Consider the following 25,737-nt stretch of genomic DNA (forward strand, 5'->3'; position numbering starts at 1 on the left):
AGATCAATAAAGCTATGTCACTCAGGGGTGTGAAAAATTGCACACCCTTAGCACTGAAGCTATGCAGACCTACCCCCTGGTGTAGACATGGCTAGGTTGACAGAAGAATGTTTCCATTGACCTGGCAACTGTTGCTCAAGGAGGTAGAGTTCCTACATAAAATGTCCTCCAAAATATTTTATCACATTTCTTCTTTCTTTCTTGTCTTCTAGATTTTGAAGAAATCATGTATAGAGATTCTTGCAGCAGAGCCTTCCAGTATATGTGCAGGAGGTAAGTTTAAACCAGTCCTCCGTGTTTACCAGTGCAATTGTCTCTATCGACCCATCCCTGATCCCTGAGGAGCCCAGAATGATTGAGTTAACTGGAGTTAATTTCTAAAATATTTTGCTACTATTGTGAAATTTCACAAAACAAGATTTTTTTTTGTCTCAAAATGAAGGAAATTAAAAACAATCATGCTCAGTTCTGAAAACGAATCTTTGTTTGATCTAAATTATGACCTTAACTCAAAGCAGCCCATTTTTCATCAAACAGTGCTAACCTTTAAGCAAAAATGCTGTGAAATTTCAAAGCCAGACTGCAAAATCAGATCATCTTTGTGAGGAGACAGATTTGGAGGTTTTCAGATTACAGTGTGAATATTTCTTACAATCTGCATTACTGCATTACTGGCAAACAGCAAACCCCTCTAGGTTAGCCTCGCTTCATATATTGTCAGAGTATAAATCAAGTGTGGGATTTTTTCCAAAGCACTCCAAGTTAGTCTGACTCTGCTCCCATTAAAGTGAATGCTAAAACTCCCTAGTAGGGGTGGGCCTTGAACACATCGTTGTACAAAAATTTGCTGGAACCCCTGAGAATGATTGTAAGTGGCCAGTTAAGACACCATACACTTGACTGACACTGAATTGTGCTGATCCCTTTCCCAGTGCTCATTCTAATACAGTTATGCCATTTACTTTGTGGATTAAAAGTCCCTGGGAAGTATTTCTGTGTTCAGCGAAATCCAACTCCAATCTGTACAATCTTGTATTTAGCTGTGACACTCTGAGTAAGTTTCCCAGACCTGAAGAAGCACCCTGTGTAAGCTCAAAAGCTTGTCTCTCTCACCAACAGAAGTTGCTCCAATAAAAGTTATTGCTTCACTGCCATGTCTCTTGAATATTATGGGATCGACATGGCTACAACTACACTGCATACAAAATCCAACCCCCTCAGACTGGAGCTTGAGAGATGCTCTCAGCATTGTCCAGCTACTCTCCATATGATTCCAGATCCAGCTTTTTCCCATGAATTTTGCTAATTTTGCAGAGTGGATCCCAGTTGTTTAATGCAGAACAGCTCACTAGATAGAGGGGCCAGGACCAAAGCCAAAGTGTGCAGAGCAATACAACGAGTCACTGGTGAACTCTGCCAAAAAAAATTTCCATTTCATAATTTTGTAGCCCAAATAGGAAAGCCAGTTGTAATAAGTTCTTTGTGTTTTCAGTTCAGAAGCATGTTTGATTCATCCTTCCTGAGTTTCCCACTATTGGAGTGACTGGGCATCTGCATTGCTAGCAATGAATTGATACTAAGTTGTATTTAATAAAGAAATGATCGTGTTTTAATAGCAAAGTCAAGGTCCTGAAAAGAAAATGCAGATAACTTTTGCATTCAGTTATCCTTACTGTCATTTTTGGTTTTAGTTAATGCCGAGACTTAGTTGATATGAGTTTGTTTGTCTGAGGCTTATTATTTTGCTATTTGCCTCCTCTCTTCCCTTCTGTCCATTTAAAGCATTCTTGCTGAAAATCTGGACTGCATCAGTAATGACCTCTTGCATTTACAGAGAACCATTCACCCAAAAGGACTACAGAGCAATTTAAAAAATGCTATTCAAATAATATACAGGAAACTCTCTATTCACCACTGAAATGCAGTTGAATCTGGGCTGGACACAACAGGGACTTTGGCAGAGCATAGTAACAATGTATAAAATTTTGGGAAAGAAGTGAAGAAGAGTACTAGGTCTCACTTTATATTCCATTTATACATAGTTTATGAAGGGTTAATAAATACTTAACAGGCGATTTATTAACTGGTTCATCAATTGCAATAGATGGTTATAGTGTCCATAAGTTACTTATATTCATGGTTTATAATTTGCAACACCTTTTATGTGCTTAGAACTATCTACACCACTACATCTATAAATCATGTCACTAACATGCTTGTAACATCTATTAGCCACAGGCAAACCATTTACAAATGGAGCAGCCTTAATGTGACTGAATACTGTATCCAATTGAAACAGTAGGAAGGAAAATATTGGAAGACATTATGTAATGACTCAAGTTAAAGAAATTGGCCAAGCTGCCACAGGGGGAGTGATGTTAACCCTGAAAATTGCCAAGGGACATTTTACTGAGCGCGGTTACTCATCCAAGACCGCAGTGTTATGCCTTTTTGGAAAGAAAGCATCTTGCACAGTGTGGTGCCTCTTAGCACATGCTGGGTACCAATTCAATAATAACGCAATGTGCCAGCAACACTAATTTGAGCAGCAAGTTGTTATTGCTTGGTGGGTGACATGGGGCCCAAAATCCTAAAGTCTGGGTTCAGACAAAACGTGTATTGAGTTCAAAGTGCAGTGGGAGTTTTCCCCGGCGTGAGGATTTCAAGCTTGAGCTCACAGCTAGTAAAAATGAAAAGAATTATATAAATCTTAATTGAATTAGTTCCTCTGAGAATTACAAAGGGACGAATTATGGCAACTGTAGCTCATGGTCTGTGTGAGAGGGGGCACTATTCCTCCTAGTGTGCTTATGTAGATCATGGCTGTAATTTGGCTGCAAGCCTGGGGAATGCAAGGTGGGGTCCCAGAAAGGATCTACGCTAGATCGGGCCGTGATCCCCACACCCTGTGCGTATTAGAATGGCATCACTGTGAGGAGGGCTGGCCACACCTTCCTGTCATCTCTCTGGTACCCTGGAGGATTATGATTTAGGATATGTCTACACTGCAATCAGGAGACACACCCGAGGTAGTTAGATGAAAGCTAGCTCGAGTAACAATAGCAGTGATGCTTTGGCAGGATGGACGGCTGCAAGGACTAGCCCCGGCTGCCTGGGAACATATGTGAGAGCCTCTGCCCATCCTGCCTTGGCTTCACTGCTGTTGTTACTTGAGCTAGTTTTGATCTAGTTACCAAAGCTTGCTTGGGTATGTCTACATGTGCTGTAGCTGCAGGGTAGACATTACTCTGACGCTGGCACACTGGCTCCAAACACTGCAGCTTGAGCGCTGTATCTTGTGGTGTTCAGTGATCATGCAGTACTGAAGGTGCTTGCAAGAGCTCTGCTTTATTCTGTGTCCACTTCCAACAGCCTGTGCCTAAGAAGAGCTTCAGTGTCACTCCCAGACATTCAGTCTGGGAAGCCCAGCCCTTAAAGGCACAGTCCCCAATACCCCACACCTCACCCCCACCCTAGCCTAGCTCAGTTAGCAGCAGCGGCACCCCATTCTGAAAAGTTAGTCTCCATACTTGTTGGTTTTGCATAAATATAGAAATGTGATAGTCATCGCTGGGCTTGTTAATTACAGTTCCAGACTGGATACATTATCACAAAGGTTTTTGTACTCTTCTGTACCTGTAATCCCATCCCATACGATTTCCATAATTGCGCCTAACAATTTTACATCCCCCCACCCTCCAGAGCTCAGCATTGCTCCCTTTGCTCTTCTTGAATGAGCTTGGACAAGACACAATGGGATTAAAAGGCAGCCTGCTTGGATAGATGTGCTGGGATTGTTTGCAGCTGACTTCTTCCTGGCTATAAGAAAATGAGACCTGGAACACAGCCCAGATTCCAGAGCGAATATGCTATTCTGACAGCTACAGTGCAGGAGTCCCTCAGGGCAATTAGATAAGGTGGCTTCTGTAATGTACAAGGAACAGCTTTGAATCGGCAGAAATTTGGATCGGTTTTGCTGCTTAAGAAGTTTAAATGGCAAAGAGGAGTCTTAATACAGAGCTCGGGTCATGATACACTGACTGCTCCTGCATCTCCTCGGACATAAAATTGTAAATGTTTTGTCTGGGTGAGCCACAGGCCATGTCTACACTTTGGACCTTGCAGTGGCACAGCTGCATCACTGTAAGGTTGCCTTCTATGATGAGATAGCTGCTCTCTGTTGATGGGAGAGAGCTCTCCCACCAGCATAATTATACTACCCGGAGCAAGCGGCAGTAGCTGTGTCTCCCGCTGATGTAGTGCTGTCAGCTCCGGCACATTTGTCGGTGAATCTTATGTCAGTCAGAGGGGTGTTTTTTCACACTCCTGTCCAACACAAGTTTTGCTGACAAAAGTGCTGGTGTAGATAAAGCCACATGCATGGTGAGACTGATTTACAAGTGTCAGTGGGAGCTGAGTACCAATCTCCCCCTATTATTACTGCAGATGTCAGCTCAGCTACAAAACTCCTCTTGATTTGATTTTTCTCCAGCTTGGGGCTCCAAGGGTTGCCCCCGTGGTAAAATTATTCTTTTGTTCTGGGACCTGATTGCCTTCTATGATGAGATAACTGGCTCTGTGGATATGGGGAAAGTGGTGGATGTGATATATCTTGACTTTAGCAAAGCTTTTGATACGGTCTCCCACAGTATTCTTGCCAGCAACTTAAAAAAGTATGAATTGGATGAATGGACTATAAGTTGGATAGTAAGCTCGCTAGATCGTCGGGCTCAATGGGTAGTGGTCAATGGCTCGATGTCTAGTTGGCAGGCCGTATCAAGCGGAGTGCCCAAGGGTCAGTCCTGGGGCCATTTTTGTTCAACATCTTTATTAATGATCTGGATGAAGGAATGGATTGCACCCTCAGCAAGTTCACAGATGACTCTAACTTGGGGGAGAGGTAGATATGCTGGAGGGTAGGGATAGGGTCCAGAGTGACCTAGACAAATTGGAGGATCGGGCCAAAAGAAATCTGATGAGGTACAACAAGGACAAGTGCAGAGTCCTGCACTTAGGACGGAAGAATCCCATGCACTGCTACAGACTGTCTAAGCGGCAGTTCTGCAGAAAAGGACCTAGGGATTACAGTGGACGAAGAGCTGGATGTGAGTCAACAGTGTGCCTTGTTGCCAAGAAGGCTAATGGCATATTGGGCTGCATTAGTAGGAGCATTGCCAGCAGATCGAGGGAAGTGATTATTCCTCTCTATTTGGCACTGGTGAGGCCACACCTGGAGTATTACATCCAGTTTTGGACCCCATGCTACAGAAATAATGTGGACAAATAGGAGAGAGTCCAGCGGAGGGCAACGAAAATGATTAGGGGGCTGAGGCACATGACTTACAAGGAGAGGCTGAGGGAACTGGGCTTGTTTAGTCTGCAGAAAAGAGAAGAGTGAGGGGGGATTTGATAGCAGCCTTCAATTACCTGAAGGGGGGCTCCAAAGAGGATGAAGCTCGGCTGTTCTCAATGGTACCAGATGACAGAACAAGGAGTAATGGTCTCAAGTTGCAGTGGGGGAGGTTTAGGTTGGATATTAGGAAAAACCATTTCACTAGGAGTGTGGTGAAACACTGGAATGGGTTACCTAGGGAGGTGGTGGAATCTCCATCCTTAGAGGTTTTTAAGGCCTGGCTTGACAAAGCCCTGGCTGGGATAATTTAGTTGGGAATTGGTCCTGCTTTGAGCAGGGGGTTGGACTAGATGACCTCCTGAGGTCTCTTCCAACCCTGATATTCTATGATTCTATGTCGTAATACAACATGGCACTGCTCAGTTGTGACACACAAAGGATACAGAGCACAGATTGTTCTATTACTCTCTACCTCATGTGATACAGCAGGGCCAGAGAGCAGCAGGAGAGTGATTGATGGGAGGTATATAAACTCCAGGATGATCAGAGCCTTATTTCCTGTAGACTAAGGAAAGGTTACTACAGGTTAATTAGAGCACCTGGGCCAATTAAGGCCCCACCTGAGACATAATAAAAACCCCTACTTCTGTGAGACAGGAGGATGGAAGGAGAGCTGACTGTAGTTTGGAGGTGTACAGTTGTTGATCAGAGGATTAGAATACCAAGGGAAGGGAGCCCCCGCCCAAGCAGGGCAGAGGGATTCCCCCAGCACAGAGAACCAAAAGAAACCCTGCCCAGGAGGAAGAGGGTAAGAAACCTGTGAAGCCGAAGGGGCTGGGACCGGAGTAGGGGAGTGAAGCTAGGTCCCTTCCCTGCTCTCCTTCTCTCCCCCTCCAGAGCACTTGAGGAGCCCAAGACTAGGGCTAACATTAACCCTGACCCACCACACCAAGGAAAAGCACGGACCCACCACAATAGCATTGGCCATTTGCCACACTCAGCTACAAAAGTAGCTTTGCTGCCCATAGCCCTGGGTCATATGGAGCTGCAGAACTTCCTGACTCCACCAAGAGGTTTCTGGGAGTATGGACAAGGGTAACCCTTGTTGCATCCCCTCTGTGTGCAAGAATGTCATCAGTCTTCCCCATCATTGCTACTGTTGGTTCAGCTCCAGTTGCAGCAACACTGGAAGTAAGATTGTAGCCAGGAATTTTTAAATTTAAATTTAAATTAATGGAGATATCCCATCTCCTAGAACTGGAAGGGACCTTGAAAGGTCATCGAGTCCAGCCCCCTGCCTTCACTAGCAGGACCAAGTACTGATTTTGCCCCAGATCCCTAAGTGGCCGAGTCTGCTGGTGCTTTAACCACACATTTTCTAACCATGCTTGCTCAAAGCAGGTCTCTGCTCACTGTGGTGCTTAAAATGTCTAAGCTAGCACTTCCCTTTCTGCTACCCACCAGTAGAGATGAACAGGGGTAGTATGCAGCAGGAGGAAAAACGTCAGCAAGCCCTGGGGAGCACCAGGGCTGTGATTGTGACTAGCATGCCCATCCAAGCATCCTAGATTTCCCCACCGGTGCAAGACTAGACACAGTCTAGCTAAGCATTTGTGTCCATCTTGCAAGCTAGTATTGTAGAGTGTGGGACAGACACATGGAGACTGGGACAGTTTGACAGATTTCTAGGAAATGGTCAAAATTTGCCATATGGGAAGTTTTCCTTCTTCTGAAAAATACGGTTTCATCAAAACCAAATTTTCCACAGGGAAATGTCAGCTCAAGTGAAAACTTTTTATTTTTCCTGCAGAAGACGTTGAAATGAAAATTTTTGTTTCAAGTCCACTTAAAATGTTTCATTTAAAGTTTTTGGTTAAAAAACCCCAAAATATATTAAGTTGAAACAGAACAAAAAATTTAATTCTGTTTTGAAATGTTAATTCAAAATGAAAATCTTTTTTTTTTAATCAATTTGAAACTTGCCAGGGGAAAACTGAGAACCTTAGACTGAAAAATTTCACACCAAGGCCTGGTCTGCATTACTGGGTAAGGTTGATGTAGGCTGCCTTGCATTGGCCTAGCTGTGGAAGTGTCTTCACTTAAATTTGGCTCCCGATGACATAATTGCCTCTCTATGCCAGTTTAGTAACACCACCTTCACGAGCGGCATAGAGTCACGATTGATGTAGTGAGGTTGACGCAGCGTCGGTGTAGACACTGCATTGCTTACATCGATTGATACTGGCTTTCGGGAGCCGTCCCACAATGCCCCACACTACCAGTACAATCGATGCAAGTATTCCTGGTGAGGACTTGCACTGCTGACAGAAGGAGCAAAGTGTAGACACGCATAAGCGATGTAACTACTGTGGCAGCTGTATGCCGACATAAGTTAGGTTGACTTAATTTTGGAGTGTAGACAAGGCCCAGGACTTTTTGTTAAACATTTCTTTCAGGAAGAAATTGTCTGTTGTCTGACCAGCTATAACCAGTCCCCGTTATTACTGATGCAAGGCAAATAATCCATTTAATCTTTGCCTTAGAATCGTTCCAAGTCGTGGTGAGAGGGAATGGTTTCCGACACACCCGGAACGTCGATCGAGTGCTCTGCAGCTTCAGGATCAATGAAACGGTTACTGTCAGTGAGTAGTTTGTTATTATACCTTTACTAGTGGCTGTTTTCCTCCAAAAGACTTTGACAGTTTAGTTTCTCTGGGGGTTATCGTCCTGAGAGGGAGAGCTCTTGAATGTAGGTTGTTGCAGCTCAGGGCTAGTGCCTGTGTTGCAGTGAACTGAAAGAAAACCTCTCCCTGGGCATGGCTTAGTCAGGTATTAATAAGCAGGGAGGTTCACACCAATGAGGGACTAACACAGTTTGGTGGACAGGCAGTGTGAATGCAGAATGCTGTATCCCAAATAAAATCACATCTAAGTTTTCCTGGCAACCATGGCAGCCTTTGCTGCATCTTGCATGGGTGGAACAGAGCTGGCCCTAAGTGGATTTTGTAGCTAATAGCTTAGAACTGCATAAATTGGCTCCAGATGCACTGAATAGTTCAGCACTCTTTTCGCTGCTGCTATGTCCAATATGGGCAAAAGACAAGGCGGCCTATTCTATTGGTTTAAAAGTTAAACAGATTATGCCAAGCAGCAAAATTTGAGAGACGCTCATCCTTCCTCCCGACCCCAGACCTCAATCAGGAAAATGGAAATAGGACCCTTACCCATCCCTGTGCTCACAAGAAAGATTTGATCCACTTTTAGGAGTTCCATCAGTAAGAGATGACGTTCATGTCACACGATAAACCCAGTGTTTTGCCTGTATTAGATCTGTGACTGTGAGTATATGAATGGAGACACTTAAATCATGGGGGGGAAAGATATCCTTATGTATGTATATGAGGGTTCCTGTGTAGATATTGTGGGAAGTGTGAGTCTAGAGTGGATCTGTTTCTCTTCTTGCTTTTTATTATTTGTATGCCTAGGAGCCCTAGTCATGGATCTGGATCCCATTGTGTGAGGTGCTACACAAACACAGAACAAAAAGACAATCCCAGCCCCAAGGAGTTGACAATCTTAGGCTAGGTCTACACTGGGGGGGGGGTCGACCTAAGATACACAACTTCAGCTACGTGTATCTTAGGTCGATTTACCTGGCCGTGAGGATGGCGGCGAGTCGACCGCTGCCGCTCCCCTGTCGACTCCGCTTCCGCCTCTCACCACGCTGGAGTTCCGGAGTCAATGACAGAGCAATTGGGGAACGATTTTATCACTTCTACTCTAGACGCAATAAATCGATCCCCGATAGATCGATCGCTACCTGCCGATCCGGCGGATAGTGTAGACGTACCCTAAGATCTGCCTTATATCAGTATAACTCCATTGGCCTCAGTGGTGTGACTCTTACTTTATTCTAGTAGAAGAGAGAGTTAGGCCCAGTGCGTAACAAGGTGAAAGGAACTATTGAGTCATAGATATTTTTATTTTCTGTCTGCTCTGGTATTCCTGTGAGTCAACTAGGGTTTGAGAACCAAATGGCATAGCTCATTTCTAACACCGTAAGGGAGGGGAGAATTCATCTTGCATAATGTGGAATCAATGGAAAAGCTGATAGATTGAGAACAGGGCTTGACCCTTCAAAGAATAAGATTTCTTTATTTTTTTTAATTTTCTCTGACAATACATCAAAGTCAAATGGCCGAGCACTGGACTTGCTCACTTTTGTTTGGCAAAGCTGCATCAAGCTGGACAGATTTCCTGGCAGCGGAGATTTCCTGATCCTTGTAATAGCCCAAGTGTTGATGATGGTGCTGAACGGTGTTGAGCTAATTGGCTGATTCAAAGGAAATTAAAACCAAGCTCTTGCACTCAGAACTCATCTGAGCACACTGAAGGTCCCACTTCTTCCTTTGGGTGTCTGTGTAATTTGCTAGTTAAAACCTAAGAGCAGCTTACCGTGGCTGTCTGCCATGCAAAGAATAGGGGTAAGAGATCAGAACATGCTTGTGCGTCTGAGACTTAAGGAGTGTAACTTGTGTCTACTGATCTGCCAAACACTCCTAGAAGGCAAAGTTCCTGATTCTTCCAGTGTTACGTTGCTTGGTTATAAGCAGAATATTTGGTTGGTCATAGTTTAACTGTTTCCAACCTGGATTTCTTTTCTCTGAGACAGTAGGAAGGGAAGTAGTAGGGCTCAGGTGAGCGCTGTCAGTGGGAAAGCTGGAACAGTGAGTTGGGGAAGGAGAGGCAAGCAAAATCACTCCCAGGGTGAGTGGGGCTCCTTGAAGAGGTGGCTGGTCAGCACACAGATATCAGCATCAGTTGTGCCAACTGGCCAGCAATGGGAGCTGCAGCTGATATACTGTGTGCAACAGGGGAGAGGTGGGTTTCAAGAGGAAGAACTGCAGAGCCAGCTCTCGGATTCTTGCTTTCCGTTATGAACCCCCAACATAAAACTGACACTTATCGGAAAATCCTGGGCTCTGGATCAAGGCCACATGAAAACACTGAGCCTGGTCTGGCTTCTACCCCAATGATGCGGCTGAGCCACAAAGTGTCCTGCTCAGATCTGAAGTGCTCCAAATCTCAGTGGAGTTCAGATCAAGGGTTTGGTTTGGGCCCCTCTCTGTTATAAAGTCTCACATAGCTCTGCTCGCTCTACAGCTGGGAAGGAAATTACTTTTTTTTTTTACCATTCAAATTTAAAGGAAAATGAATCTTTAGTTTCATTTTTTGCTGAAAAATTTCTTAGACTCTTGTTTGGGTTTTTATTAAAAAAAAAAAAAAAGTCATTATAAAGCCAAAAAAAAAAAATCAGGTTTTGGTTGCTGAAAATTATTGTAGCTTTCTGTTTTTTGCTTTCAATGAAAATATGAACATTTTCTACAAAAACAGGATTCTCTCTATGTGAACATTTCCACTTTGGCAAAAAACGTTGATGGGAAAATTTTGACTCTCTCTCCTTTATTCCAAGGCCTCATTCCTGAGCATCCTCTGGGCCTGAGAGCCTTTTCGGAGGCCCAAGGCCTCACGGCCCTTTGACTTCTAGAAGAATAGTCACATGAACATGTTCAGCGGCATTCTAATTTTGGGACCACACAAGGGGAGGATTCGCGAAGCACATGTGTGTGGTGGGGGAGGAGGGGGAAGGAGATTAAGGATCGGACTGGCTGTTAAATTATACCCTAATCCCATTGGTGGCTCCACAGAATCATATGAAATATTGTGAAACAAGCACAGCAATTTTCTTACAATGCAGCTGTTTTATTGTAAACCCTGTCCTATGCTTGAAGAGCTACAGCTCTGAATGGAAGCAATGTTTACTAAAAAGTCTTGGCTGAGAAACCTGAAGGCAGTTGGGGCTCTCCGGAAGAGGTCTGATTTATATTTGGTCTCCTGTTTGCAAGCCATGCTGGTGGTTGTTGGGGTGCAAGCAGTCTTCTGGCCTGGTGGTCAACAGACATTGCTTAAGACCCACAAAGCAGACAATGCACATACAACTGCAACTTTATTTGTATGTCTCGGGCACAGTGAAGAACCAGGCCTTCTGTATCTGAATCTGTCCTTCAGTGACTTCCCTAATATCTGTGGAAGAGCCGAGAGTAAGACTTGGGTCATCTGACTCCCACCCCTGGGCCTTGACCAACCTTGCAAGCATTTAACTGAGCTAGAAGAACAGCGAAAGTGACAGTAGACTTGCATGACAATGAGTTAGTGCCTAGCTGCTGTCTTGAAAGCTAAATTCCAGTACAGAATGTGCTATAAATAATAGAGATAAAATTAGAGCAGTGACGTGATAATTTCTGAGTCATTTTGGTATAACAACACATTACACGGGGTTAGAGGCAGTCCCTTCTGTAGTACCTTTCACTTGTGGATCCCCAAATCACTCTACAAACAATGTAGGAGAAGAAAATCACTAAATCCATTGGTGAAATGCATCTGTCTTGGAGGTGGAAGGTGAGCTGCCAGGATAACACTATGCTTGCACCCCAACAGTACACAACAGAAAGTGAGAAATAATTTATCCAGTGGAAATTACAGGGACAATTACAGGTAGACTGAGTGTAATTGCCCATCTGGATTCTGGCAAGATCATTGCAGCAAACAACCTGTTCTTGCAAGCACGCGCTATTTGATCTTTGATGACCATGAGCAATCAGGCCCTGCTACATACATAGAAACCAGGCAGGGCAGCCGTAATCTAAACAGATAGTTTCAGAATTAGAACTCGGTGTGTGGGGGAAGGATGGGTCAGTGGTCAGGTTGCTACCCTGGGATTTGGGAGACCTGGGTTTTATTCACCGCTTCACCAAAGACTTCTTTTGTAACCTTTGTCAAGTCACTTAGTCTCTCCATGCCTCATTTCCCCACCATAAAATGGGAACAACAGCACTTCCCCAGCTCTCAGGTTCTCAGACCCTGGAGTAATGGGCATTTTCCTGTTGACCTAAAGTGATATAGGGACAAGTTCCAACCTCCATGCCTCCCACTGATTGCAATAGAATTTGCACAAACAGCATCCAGGAAGAGAACATGTAGTCTTCGGTGTACAAGGGAAATCAAACGGCAGAAGTGAGTGCGCAGGAAAATGTGCCTTCCCGAAAGGAGATGTGGTAACTAAAAACACAGCAGTTTAGGGACAGGAAGGACACCTGGGATGTTGTACTCCACTCCAGATGTTTTTGGAAATTGATACATTTCTTTATTTTCTTGCTTTATTTAACGGAAGTTGCTGGACCCCCATCCCACCCTACATAGCCATGTGCATCACCATCACAAAGCAAACAATGGACTGGCACGGTGGCATTAGAGGGGTAATCCAGTAATGAGGCTGCCAGAAAACAAGGAAAAGGAGCAAATCCTTGCTAATTTTTATTATTCTCTATTTAGGGAGCCTCTCTGGGACTGTAGGTGTTGTTTTTTATTTTTTGTGAAATAGGCAGGAAGAAAATATGGAGTTTTTGAAGAGATAGATGCAAAACGAAGAGCCTGATCCGAAGCCTCGAACTGATTGGGGATTTTCTGACAAAAGATTTTGAAAATGCCAATTTGTCAAAACCAGAACTGTTTACAGGAAAGGGCCAGTTTTAACTAGGCTCCTAATTCAAAAACATTTTGAAAAAGAAAATAAATTTTGAAATTGTTGGAATGTCCTAGTTTGACATTCTCAAAATGGAAAATTTAGTTTTTTCAGTTCAAAACAACTCTTTGTTTTGAAATTTTAGTGAAATTATACTTTAAAAAAAATTAAAAGGTTGACATTGAAATAAAATGTTTCAAAAGTATCAAAATGAAATTTTCAATTGACCCTATCAGAAATATTTTCAGGATTATTGGGTCACAAAACTTTTTGAGTTTTTGATTTTTCATCATAATCCAGGACAGCAAAACCTTTTGAAATCTCCCGAGGGACAATCAGCTCTATTGTTGACTTCAGTGAGCTCTGGATCAACCCTGAGTAGACCAGTTTAATAAGGAAACTCAAGTGAAACTCGACAGAGTCCTGTAGCACCTTATAGACTAACAGAAGTATTGGAGCATAAGCTTTTGTGGGTGAATACCCACTTCGTCAGATGCATGGGTCTGACGAAGTGGGTATTCACCCATGAAAGCTTATGCTTCAATACTTCTGTTAGTCTATAAGGTGCCACAGGACTCTTTGTCGCTTTTTACAGATCCAGACTAACATGGCTACCCTTCTGATCTAGTGAAACTGTGAACTGATTTGTGGTATTGGCAAGAGCAAGAGGCAGTTTTGTAATCTTGTTCTTCCCGCTCTTCCGATGGCTGAGGGGACAAAATCCTTGTTGTGTTGTGTTGTAGATTCTGAACACTTAACAGTGCTAGGTCTGAACCATAACTAGGAATCCAAACCCTGCCCCGAGAGTTTGGGGTGTTTATACCCTGTGTCCAATTCCAAGTTTTATGGCTTGATCCCATCTTTAGTCAGTAAGTGTGATGGCCAGAATCAAGAAAATCCAGAATAACAATGGGCAGATGTGTGTGTGTGTGTGTGTGGAGGGGGATGAAGAAAACTTTTAAGTGTCAAAACTGAAAGTCCAGCTGCTGTCTATTTTATATTAGCCATTTCATCTATCCCTAGTTAACAATAGCAGTACCAGTTCCACTCCATCTAGTTTCCACAATGGCAGCAGTACAGTGAGTCTGCTTTGCTAGTTTCCATAAGAACAAGGAGCAGCTGGGGAGAGCTATGAGAACGTGGCTCCACTAAGTGACTACTGAGGAAGATTCAGTAAATCGAGAGAAGAGTGTTTCCATATATGTTCCTTGCTGCTCTTTTTCCCTGACTAGAGTGATGGTTGAAGGAATTTCAGTTTTTTTTTTTTTTTTTTTTTAATTTTTGCCCTGAGTTTGTAAGTTGCTGTTTTGAAACAACCTTCTGCTTCAAGAGCTGGGACTCATAACGAGAACTCTGAATTTGCACTCCAGGGCAATTGGAAATATGGTCCTTATCTTGATGTTTGAACTTTAATTCTTTTTTGAAATATTGAAGATAATTAGCATTTTTCATCCAAAATGATCAAAACACCTCCTAGAGACAGATAAGTTTCACTACCCCCATTTTAGAGATGGGGAACCTGAGGCACAGAGGGGGCCATGACCTGCCCCAAATGAGTCAGTGGCAAATCTAGGAAAAGAAACTGCATGTGCTAACTCCCAGGCTGTTATCCTAGCCAGTGGTCTCTGGTGCATCCCTTTTGAAGTTAGTGTTCAGGTTTTCTGAAACACTTTTTCCATTCCTAGGAGATTTCCCATCTGTCTACCTACATAGCTATCTCTCTGTGAGCCATATTTGCATGGTTCTTATTACTGTAAAGAGCCCCTGGGGTGATATTTATCCTCACAACACCCCTGTAAGGCACAGCAGTGCTATTATCCCCATTTTTCAGATAGGGAATTGAGAGACAAAGTGATTTGCCCAAGGTCACTGGGAGAACTGGGACTAGAACCTAGCTTCCTAGAGTCCCAGACTGGCAACCTAACTGCTAGACCATTCTTCTTCTCCCAAGTCTCTGTGAAGACTCCAGTAATTTATCCCTGTTTTCCTCCGGAGCAGACTAGAGAATACCATCAGCACTGTCTCACAACAGCTGTGAGATCTATCACCCTGCGATGTTAACTGTGACACACAATCTGTATTTTAACCTGCCTCGCCTCCATAATTGGCTGCCTTGGCCTTGGCTAGCTCTGAGGCCAGGCATTCTAGGAAACATCCAAACATCTTTTATGAAACTGTAATGTCGTCAGTCAGCTTTATGCTATTCAGTGCATTCTGCTCACAGAGAGATAAAATTCTAGCTTGCCAAGAGGAGGAACCAGTTGAAGTGAATGGAATCTCACTCCCAAACACTGTGACCTGGTACTTAGATGAGTTGAAGAGGATTTCTTCCACCACTTTTGTTTACTTGCTGCATCTATCTATCTGGTGTTCCTAGCCTCTGTTTGTCAGAGGGTGGAGATGGAACTCAGGGGCCTACACATCTAGCATCTCCTTCCAGTGCCCCTGTAATGTGAAGCCAAAGTCCTCTATTACCCAGAGACCAGGTATAGTGACCATAGAAGTTGTCCCCTCCCAGCCAATATGCATCAACCCTGATCTGAAGAGAAGTCCACTGGGGGCAAAGGGAGTAGCTCAGTCTCTCCTAGGTAGTCCTTGGCACCTTGTGCTATTTGCAGCTGATTATTTTGAGGCAGCTATTAGGAACTGGACTGAGACCCGTCAACTAGTTTCTCACAGCCCTGGTCTGGATTTGATTTGGTAACCTAGAGGTGAAAGGTCGCTCACCCCACTGCCAAGCCAAGGAGAAAAGCTAAGACCTGTGAGCGAGCCACCTCCTTGTACTGGAACTCAACAAATTCTGTCTGGGGTTCTTAGGCCAATCTTGGGCCAAATTCTCTACCAGTGTAATATTGGTACAGCTATTGTAGCTTTGAGCTGCGCTGACTTGTACCCAGAGAGGATTTGGCCGGTTGTTATTTTTAATACAGCACTGCAGGCCCAGCCTGCATTCTTGATGTGTTTTTGTGATACTTGGCTGTAACAGGTTTAAAATATGAGTTAACTCAGTTAGGGATTAATGGGAACCACATGGGGGGCTGGATAGCTCAGCTGTTTTGTTTGTTTGAAACCTCTCAGCATCTGATTATATCAGGCAAGATGCTTATTTTAAAGATAAGATGAAGCCAGCAATTCCTAAAACTATAGATCAGCTGAAATGAGACCCAAAACAAGATGGACAAGGCTCACTGAGGTCATTAAAGCCATGGAGCTAATAGATTTTCAATATATATTTTATTGGGATTATACACAGAATCATAGAAATACAGGGCTGGAAGGGACCTTGAGAGGTCATCAAATCCAGCCCCCCTGTTCCGAGGCAGGACCAAGTAAGGCTAGACCATCCCTGACAGGAGTTTGTCCAACCTGTTTTTAAAAACCTCCAATTATGGAGATTCCACCACCTCCCTTGGAAGCCTGTTCCAGAGCTTAACCACCCTTAGAGCTAGAAAGGTTTTCCTAAGATCTAACCTAAATCTTCTTTGCTGCAGATTAAGCCCGTTACTTATTGGCGAGGGATGATGGTGAGGAGAGGTGAGAGAATCAACTTGTAATGTTCATAGTTACAAGATGAAAAATAAAAAGAGAGAGAAAAAGCTGTGACTGCTAAAGTTGTGAGTGACCGGCTGAGCTGGCCTGTGATCAGGTGAACATCCACCAGCAGGATTTTTCTGCAGATGGCAGGAACTCTTAGAAACACTTTTCACTAAAAGGGTGTCATAAGGAGGAGGGAGAAAACTTGTTCACCTTAGCCTCTAAGGATAGAACAAGAAGCAATGGGCTTAAACTGCAGCCAGGGAGGTTTAGGTTGGACATTAGGAAAAAGTTCCTAACTGTCAGGGTGGTTAAACACTGGAATAAATTGCCTAGGGAGCTTGTGGAATCTCCGTCTCTGGAGATATTTAAGAGTAGGTTAGATAAATGTCTATCAGGGATGGTCTAGACAGTATTTGGTTCTGCCATGAGGACAGGGGACTGGACTCGATGACCTCTTGAGGTCCCTTCCAGTCCTAGAATCTATGAATCTATGAATTGTACAGGCTCAAATGGATTTATCCAGAGAGATTCTAATTACAATCTACCTGAATCACTTATGTTGCTAAAAGACTCTCATCCATTCTTAAGCTCCAGGATCACCTGGATGTCCCAAACAAAATAATGGACTCCTTGTTCAGGGCATTGTACATGCACATAACAAGAGACAGTCCCTGCACCAAAGAGTTTACAAGCTGACTAGCCAGACAAAGAGTGTGAGGGAAAATAGAGGTGAAATGACTTGCCTAAGGTCACACAGCTGGTTAGTAGCAGAGCCAGCGGTAGAACCTATGTCTTCTGATGATTAGGCAAGCACTTGGTACACAGGACCGAATGGCTCCTTACCTTAATGCAGCAGAGTGAGCTAGCCATGGCGTGGCACCGGTAACAAGGCAGGAGAAAATATCTCAGGGTAGAGACATGACATCCTGTTTCCATGAGTGCAATTGGCGTCTGAAGAGAGGCGAGAAACAACAGGAACAGGACCACATATGTATGTGCTGGATACCAGCAGGGAGTGAGGTTTATGGTCCAAACTGCATGGACCAGCATATCCACCAATTCCCCATGCAATTCCTCCTGACTTTCTTATTTTTACCTTCCACGGACTTCCTGTCTTCCCTCTTCCTCTGGCTGCCTCACACTGACTTACTCTCCACAGCTCCATGCGGCCTGGCCACCATTAGCGCAGGAGCCTTTTGCTCCACAGCTCCCGTTTTCTAATTTGTGTCTGCCTGGTTGACTCACCATCTCGCTTTAAGCCTTTACTGAATACGTGTCTCTCTTCCCCTGCCTAAGCCTCTTAATTGTCCTCTCTCTGTGTCATGGCAGTGTTGAACTCTATAACGGTATGAGCAAACGCCATACAATGTAATGGGATCCAGGTTGTATGAACAATGCTATAGGAAATGCAGCTGCCTTTCCCAGGACAGATTACGCGTGCATGAAGTTATGGTATTTAGCTTGGAGTAATGCACCACATCAGAACAGGCTGTGGATAGAGTACCGGCCAGGGAATTAGAAGGCCTGGGCTTGGCCACTGGTCTGCTGTGTGACTTTGGGCAATTCAGTTCCTCTCTCTCTGTTTGTCTGTGTAAGCTCTGTAGGGCAGGGACTGTCTCACACTCTGTGTTTGTGCAGTGTCTGTTAATAATAACAACAGTAGATATGGAGATGCTGTGATACAGCTCTACAGGACCATGATGGAAATGTAGCATTCTGGAGTTCTTAAAGCTTTCTTCTATGGAATGACACTTATTTAGAGCATGCGCTACCCTTCTGAGCCATCAGCTATTAGTGAAAGCAAATTCGCCCAGTGGTAATACAATGCCTGCCAAGTTTCATTAACAGCCTTTTTAAAGCATGTGTTGTCATTTAAAATAAAATCCCAAGCATGACAGATGAACCGATCGGAGAAAACAGATTCCATCCAGATCCTTTCACTCTAGCTACAAATCATGCAGAATGTGACATCACAGCTCTATACTTTACCCATTCCCCCTCCAAACATTCCCTAAATTGCCTCGCAATGGCCTTGGGTTTCAGAAAGCGTGGCTCCCTATACAAAGCAGGGAAATTATAGCATGATTTCAGCATGGCTTTCATTATAGCATTAGCAAAATATTCATTTCTTACTGATGGGGTCTTTTAATAGGCAATTTCTCTAGCTCTGAGAACACAACAGTGTCTCTCTTTCTGCATTCCTACCTCCCCACAAACGGGTTTCAAGTCAAAAAAAGGATTTTTTCTTGGAAGGCTACCCTAAGCAGTAGAGTGGGAGGGGAAAAAAATCAGCTAGGATAAACAAAGATCACTGTTCAGTAGATGGCATGAAGATTTCCAAGGTATTTTCTTGACCTCCCTTTTTTTTTTTTTTTAATCTCTGCCTGGTGTCGAAGGAATAGCTGAAGAGTTAAAAGGCTCAAGATAGGCTAGTCTTAAACACTTCCTGAAGAAGCATCTAGGATGCAGCACAGAACAGATGTTCCTGGGGGGAGCCTGTTGCTTCAGGAGTCACTGCAGTGACTATTATTAGAATTTGAATTATGGCACTATACAATAGATGATCCCTGCCCCCCAAACAATCCAATTATCAAACAAGGAAACAGTGGGTCACATCAAGGCTGGATGATCCTTGGGAAGATACACTTTAGGCAAGTGAAATAAATGAAGACTCAAGCACGAAGGCCAAGATGAAAAGACATGATTAGTAGGGAGTTGAGACATAGTAAAGAGAAACGATTTTCAGAAAGTGGTGAGCTTTCGGGCCCCTTTGCATTGTGTCTTTCTCAGAAAGAGAGGCACCCCAAATCATTTGAGAGTTGTATACGCTCTTTGAGGGAGGGGTTGTTTTTTTTCTGTTCCGTGTTTGTACAGCACCTAGCACAATGGGACCCAGATCCATGACCAGGGCTCCTAGATGCCACAGCAATGCAAATAATAAACAGTAACAATCACTGGTTACAAGTATCAGAGGGGTAGGCGTGTTAGGCTGGATCTGTAAAAAGCAACAGAGAGTCCTGTGGCACCTTTAAGACTAACAGATGTATTGGAGCATAAGCTTTCGTGGGTGAATACCCACTTCGTCAGACGCATGGTTAGTTTTTAAAATCCTTGTCTTAGCCTTCATGCAGTCCCCATTCAGTCTGTCCTCCAATTGTCTCTACAGAGTTAGCTTCTAGCCTAAAGCTGGCCTGCTTCTGCACTGCATGGTTATATGAAAGTAGTTCTACCTTCTTTTGGTGGCTCTGCTTGGGTCATTTTGCTCCTTTATGTTCCATCAAAACATCCATTCTAAGCTACCTGTGAAATCCAGTATGTGTCTGGAATTTTTTTCACCCTAAGGTTACAGATTGAAAAGAGGGTTGGCTCAGTGGAAGGCAATTGGTAGAAGCTCGCCAAGGTCAGAAGCAGAAAGGAATGGTCTTCAAGTGAGGATCAGTTGGTTTTACAGGCTGTAAATATTCTTTGAGCCAGAGGAGAGCGAATTAAAGGTTAATGAGTAGATTGCATAAGTTTAAGTGCTGATGGAAGGTTCCTTATTGCATGAGGACCTCTATGCAGAGAATAGATTTGCATGAGCTGCAGCAAGAAAGCTTCCCATACACACACTGCCCTGGAAATGTACCCCTCAGTTAAACGGTTGGTTAGTGTCCATATACCCATTGCACCTTGTCTTCTCTACTGAGACTGCCAACAAGGACATTGTGAACTATTGCACTGATTCCTGTTTAGATTTGTAAGCTCGTCAGGTCAGGAAATCTGTATTATTATATGTGGATAACGCATCTAGCACAATGGGGCCTTTAGGCAGGACTGTATTAAGAGAAAGTTCCTGATCTTAAAGAGCTTACGATCTATTCTAAATCAATGAAATGGAGGCTCAGAGAGGTGAAGTGACTTTCCCAGGGACCCACAGCTGGTCCGTGACAGAGTCAGGCATAAAATTCAAGTCTTTTGTCTCCCATCTAATGCCCTGAGTACCTGATTACTCTACCATCAACGGTTCGTCTATGTATCTTGTGAACTGAGACAGGTCCAAGCCACAAAGTCTAAAGATTGTTAATGTTTTGGCCCATCTTTCCCTGCAGAGGAATACAGCCCATTTTTCTGCAGCCTGCAAAGAGGAGCAGCATCGTTTCAAATGCATCCTGCACAGACAAACTGAATAGCAGATGAAAGGCATTTTTGTTTTGTTTCACAATGCAATTTTCCAGGAAGGAGTCAGATGGCTGGAGTTATGCAAACCAAAAGGATCTTCTTTTGTTTGGGGGGGGGGAGTTAAAGTTACTCATTTCTGTGGTGAAACAAAAACATTCTCCAAACAAAACAATCCCTCCCCATAGCTAAACCTGCCAGCTATGAGCTAGGGTAGGCCCTGGGGACTAGAAGACCGATAAACTTTCTAGAGGAGAGTAGATTTAATTTCGGGAGAAGAAATGGAGTGGGGAGGAAAGGAGAGAAACAAAATGCTTGTGAAATATTCTCAGCAAAAGGTCTTGCAAAACGAAAGCAGCTTTTAGTGCTTTAAATGCTGGAGAGTGCATGTTCTTTGCCTTTTACCTTGATGTTTTAGAAGAAGAAAATGGCCCATCTGACTGACATGAGACCTCATTCTGCTGTCACATGCATTGATATGATTCATTAACTTCCCTAGAGTTACTCCTGATTTACACTGGTATAAGTGAGAATAGAATCAGGCTCCTCAGGGTGTTTATGGTCCCAGGGCCTGATTCTCCTCTGTCTTGTACCTTGTGGGTCCCGGTTACGCCTGTGTGAGGTGGATGCGAAAGGTCACCTATAGATTGTATACTGCCTGCAGTCCAACTCTGATCTCCACATGGCTTAAAGGGTCTGTAGCTAGTGTTGGGAAATCCTCTGATGCTGTAAAGCCAGCCTCTTTGCCAGCCTCCATCCAACCCACCCCCACATTCTCCCAAACCAAGAAGGTTGTCAGTGTATCTCCCTGTACCCTGGCAATCCCCTTGGGGCTATGGGCAGAGTAAGCATGGCACCAAATTAGCACCTGGTGGGCACAGGTTCAGGGGAGAGTAACAGTGGCTTAAAACCAACTCTCATCCGCTGAGCTGTGTGCACAAAATCCAGATGCCAAGACCTGACCCATCACTGAAAATAATGGCGCTCATCGAAATTTTTCTTTCACAACTTATTTTTGACAAAAATGGAAATGTGTGGGAAATGTCCAATTTTGGCAACATTTTTGAGTTTTTTGGTCAAAAAACCTCCCCAAAACCTAAAACTTTTTGTTGTTGTTGCAGAAAGCCTCCCAACCCCTCTCCCTGCTTTTTTAAATGAAAACATGAAAACTTCTTAAGAAAAATTTCGTGAAAACTAACTTTTTTCCTCATTATTGTTGAAATTTTCCATGGGAATAAAAATAAACATTTCCCAACCGGCTTTGGAAAATCCTCTTTCAAAATGCTGCCATATCAGGAAAACACATGAGGGTGTCATATGCACTGGGAGGGTACCCATGGAACAATACTGCAAAATAATATATATTTATCTTCAATAAGAAAAGCTGCCATAGAAATGTCAGGGAGAGAATTCTCTTCTGCTATTATTTGCTTCCAGCCCCTAGAGGGTTTTATGTTGCTAGCTGCAGGGCCATAAAAACCCTGTGATCAGCATCTGCCTCACCCCCTCAGAACTTCATGGGGTTGCAGCAAAATATGCTGTACTGCCTCATTTCCCAGTGAGCCCTGCTGAGCTAACCACTGAGGAGAGGGCCATGGTTTCACAGAGGGCTCTGCTGTTGCTGTGGGTTGGCCTGCAGTGGGGGAAACAGTTGCATTGTGACCAGTGAAAGTTTAAATGAGGTCAGAAGCTGCTGAAGAAAATCTCTCCTGGACGTTCGCAGCACTCTGTTCAGCTTCAAAGTTTGCCTCTTTCTGATGCTCTTTGGGGCAGGGATCATCTTTTGGTTCTGTGTTTTGTACAGCACCTAGCATGATGGGCGAAAAGAGCAGGGGGTCCTAGTCCATGACTAGGGTTCCTAGGAGCTCTGGTCATACAACTAACAAATACTGATAGACAATTCGGAATTCCAACTTGCTCAAGATTCCCTAAAAACAGAGGGCCAGATTTGCAAAAGAGCTCAACTCCTACTTAGGATCCTACCCTTTTTTTTTTAGGGATATTCCATACCTACCAGCTGCTGTTGCTCTTAGCGAGAGGTGATGTGTCCTAGAGGATAAAGCACTAGACTGGGACTCAGGAGCCCTGGATTCAGTTCCCAGCCCTGCTGAGTGACCTTGGATAAGTCTCTGGCCCACTCGGTGCCACAGTTTTCCCATCTGTAAGATGGGGATAATTATACTGACCTCCTTTGTAGTATGCGTTGAGATCTACTGATGAAAAGTGCTAGGTATTATTAATAGGAGTTGTTGGATGCTGGCCATTTCTTAAAATTTGACCCCCAGGTGTTGGCCAGTTTGTTGTAAATTTTGAGTGACCAATTGCCATGATTGAGAAGCAACCAGCTATATAAAGAGGGAGAGAGAGAGAGAGAGGTCCAGATTCTCTGTCTTGCTGAGATCCACCCCTTCCCTTTCTCATCATGTCCCCTCTATGCCAGGATAGGGGAGTTGGCATAAGAACTGTCTTTGTCAATTTATCTGAGTTGGGAGCTTCCCTGCACTGGGGGATTCTCAGCTAGCCATTTAGGGCCAGATTCTATCAGGCAGGGCAAAGTGGCCAGAACAGGGGGAGAGAATCTAGCCCATATTGTCCAGTCCTGGGCTGTGAAGACAATTTTTGTGTTCTAGCAATGAGAGTAGCATTCAGTCATGTAGGGTTCAGGCTATAGTGTCAGGTTGAATGAAATTTCCCATGAAACGGAAATTTCCTTTTTTGGCCACTTCTAGTGATAAGCAACCTATTGTGATGCTGGGACTCACTCAATATAGCATTAATGAACCCTTTTTAAGCTATGTAAAAGGATACCTTTAGTACACAGCACTTCTGTTTTGCTTTCTACTTGAGGATCTCAAAGCACTTTACTAACCTGAATCAAGTCCCCAATAAAGATAAAGATAATTATCATTATACAGCTAGGGAAACTGAGGCACAGAGCATTTATATAATTTGCCCAAAGTCAGACAGGTCCCAAACCAGAAAAATGTTTAAGCATGTGGGTAACTTTATGCATGTAAGCTGTTCCATTGATATCAATGGAACTATTCATGTGCTTGAAGTTATTCATCTGCATAGCTGCTTTGCTAAGATATGGGTCGCAGTTACTTATTGGTAGAATCAGGAACTACCAGATCTGGTAGAAGCCAGATCTCCCTACTTCCAGTGCTAGGCTTTAATGGTTATACTAGAGATATTACAGTGATGAGCATGTTATGAATGCCTAGACAGATGCGTGCACACACTGACTGTTTTTTCTCTTGAGCCAGGAAATCAGTTCAGGTGAAACAGATTACCTGAACCTCATTCAAACCTTAGAATCATAGCGTCATAGAATATTCGGATTGGAAGAGACCTCAGGAGGTCATCTAATCCAATCCCCTGCTCAAATCCTTAATCCTTTCTGAGGGTTGAAAAGTCAAAAATTTAGATTACCATTTCCAAAGAGTTCTAAGGGAGTTAGGAGTGTCGATGGGAGTTGGATGCCTAATTCCCATAAGGCTCCTTTGAAAATCCCAATCTAAATTCCCTTACAACCTCTACCCATCCTGATTTGGAAGCAGAACCAGCACATTAATTCATAAAAAGCTACTCTTGCAGTATTTCCAGTCCAGCTAAAACCAAGGAAACACCTGGAATCTCAAGGTTTTGAGCCTACTTTTGATGAGATTTTCTAAGCCAAAGAGGTTGGCATAATCACCTCTGAGGTTTGCACGTCTCTAATTATGGGGCAGTTCAGAAGCCTACAATCCTTGATGGCAGCATCCTCTACAGCTTGAGAATAACAAATTTTTCAGTAAATCGTAAAATAAAAAAAAATTGTTTTGAACAAAATGTTTTGTTTGATCCAAAATGAAACGTTTCATTTCAAGTTTGAGCATTTTTAACACATTCACATTTTTTTTAATACAATTGAAGGGAATTTTGAAAGAAAAAGTCATTTCAAACAGAGAAAAATTGAAATATTTTGTTTGGAAAATGTCAACTTTTTCTGAATTTATTTGGTTTGTTTGTCAAAATGAACAGTTCAGGAAAACTGACACAAATTGGTGAAATGTGTGTTTTGGCAAATCTGCATTTTTTGTTGAAAATTTCACCCGGTTCTAGTAACTGCATAGTGCAATAGCAGAGAGAGCAGTATATTAAACGCACCTAGGCATGCATGCATGGGACTTCTCTTAATTAACTGAGCCTCACAACACCCCAGAGGCAGGTAAGTATTATTATCCCTATTACACAGGTGGGTAAACTGAAGCACAGAGAGGTAAAATGGATTTGCTTAAGGTCATCGCACCAAGTCAGTGGGGAGCCAGAGATAGAATCCAGGAGTTTTCAATGCAGTCTGACCACTAGATTTCCACCCCCACTCCATGTGTTTATATATAGGTTTGGCAGAATTCGATTTTTTTTTAAATAATTTTGAGAGACATCTATTTTTAATCTTTCTTTTATTTGTATCTATTTAAATTTTCACAGTTGCACAAGACTATGGACTTTAAGCAATATTTTCCCTATTTTTATCAACTTAAATTTTCACAGTGGAAAATTAATGGGGTTGTCACCTGGGGGAGGGTCAACCAATAATTATTTAATGACAGTTTGATGCTGATATTAAAAAAAATTAAGGTTTGATAACCATTAAAACACAAATTGTCAACATCACATGTCAAACTATACAAAATAAATATCTTTACATTAAACTCTAAGTTCTCAAGCACCATATTTCTCACTTTGTTTAACTCTACATTTCAGCTATTATCAGTGGAAATATTTCCTCAGCAGTTTGTATGTGTACAGCGAAACAGACATGTACTGATGTTTACAGATTAAAAATCTAATCCTTCAAAGCCTATTTATATACCATGAGAGAGAATTAAGATGTTGTAAATTTTATGGTAATCCTAATTTATAAATGGTGTGGTACCAATCTCCTCACACATCAGACCACTTTCTCTCTTTCTTTCTCCAGATGAGAAACCTTTCGTGGTAGAAGATACCTATTTGCTCTGCCCAGCACCTGTATTACGAGAAGCTGGCATGTAAGTTCTTAGAGATATCCACCAGCATTTGAAATTGACTGATCCCATTTATTGCCTGAGGAAGAATAATTGAT

At 43.2% G+C, this 25,737-nt stretch overlaps 1 protein-coding gene across 1 annotated transcript in view; it reads left to right on the forward strand.

Annotated features, from left to right (window-relative positions):
- Nucleotides 1-25,737, forward strand: part of ANTXR1 (ANTXR cell adhesion molecule 1) — a 181,850-nt gene that overhangs the window by 40,960 nt on the left and 115,153 nt on the right. The window contains exons 9-11 of the mRNA XM_054019546.1: nt 213-273; nt 7,897-7,995; nt 25,594-25,663. Of these exons, the coding sequence (XP_053875521.1) occupies nt 213-273; nt 7,897-7,995; nt 25,594-25,663 (230 nt within the window). The remainder of the gene's footprint in view (nt 1-212; nt 274-7,896; nt 7,996-25,593; nt 25,664-25,737) is intronic.

This window comes from Malaclemys terrapin, chromosome 2 (genome assembly GCF_027887155.1).
Source record: "Malaclemys terrapin pileata isolate rMalTer1 chromosome 2, rMalTer1.hap1, whole genome shotgun sequence".
NCBI lineage: Eukaryota > Metazoa > Chordata > Testudines > Emydidae > Malaclemys > Malaclemys terrapin.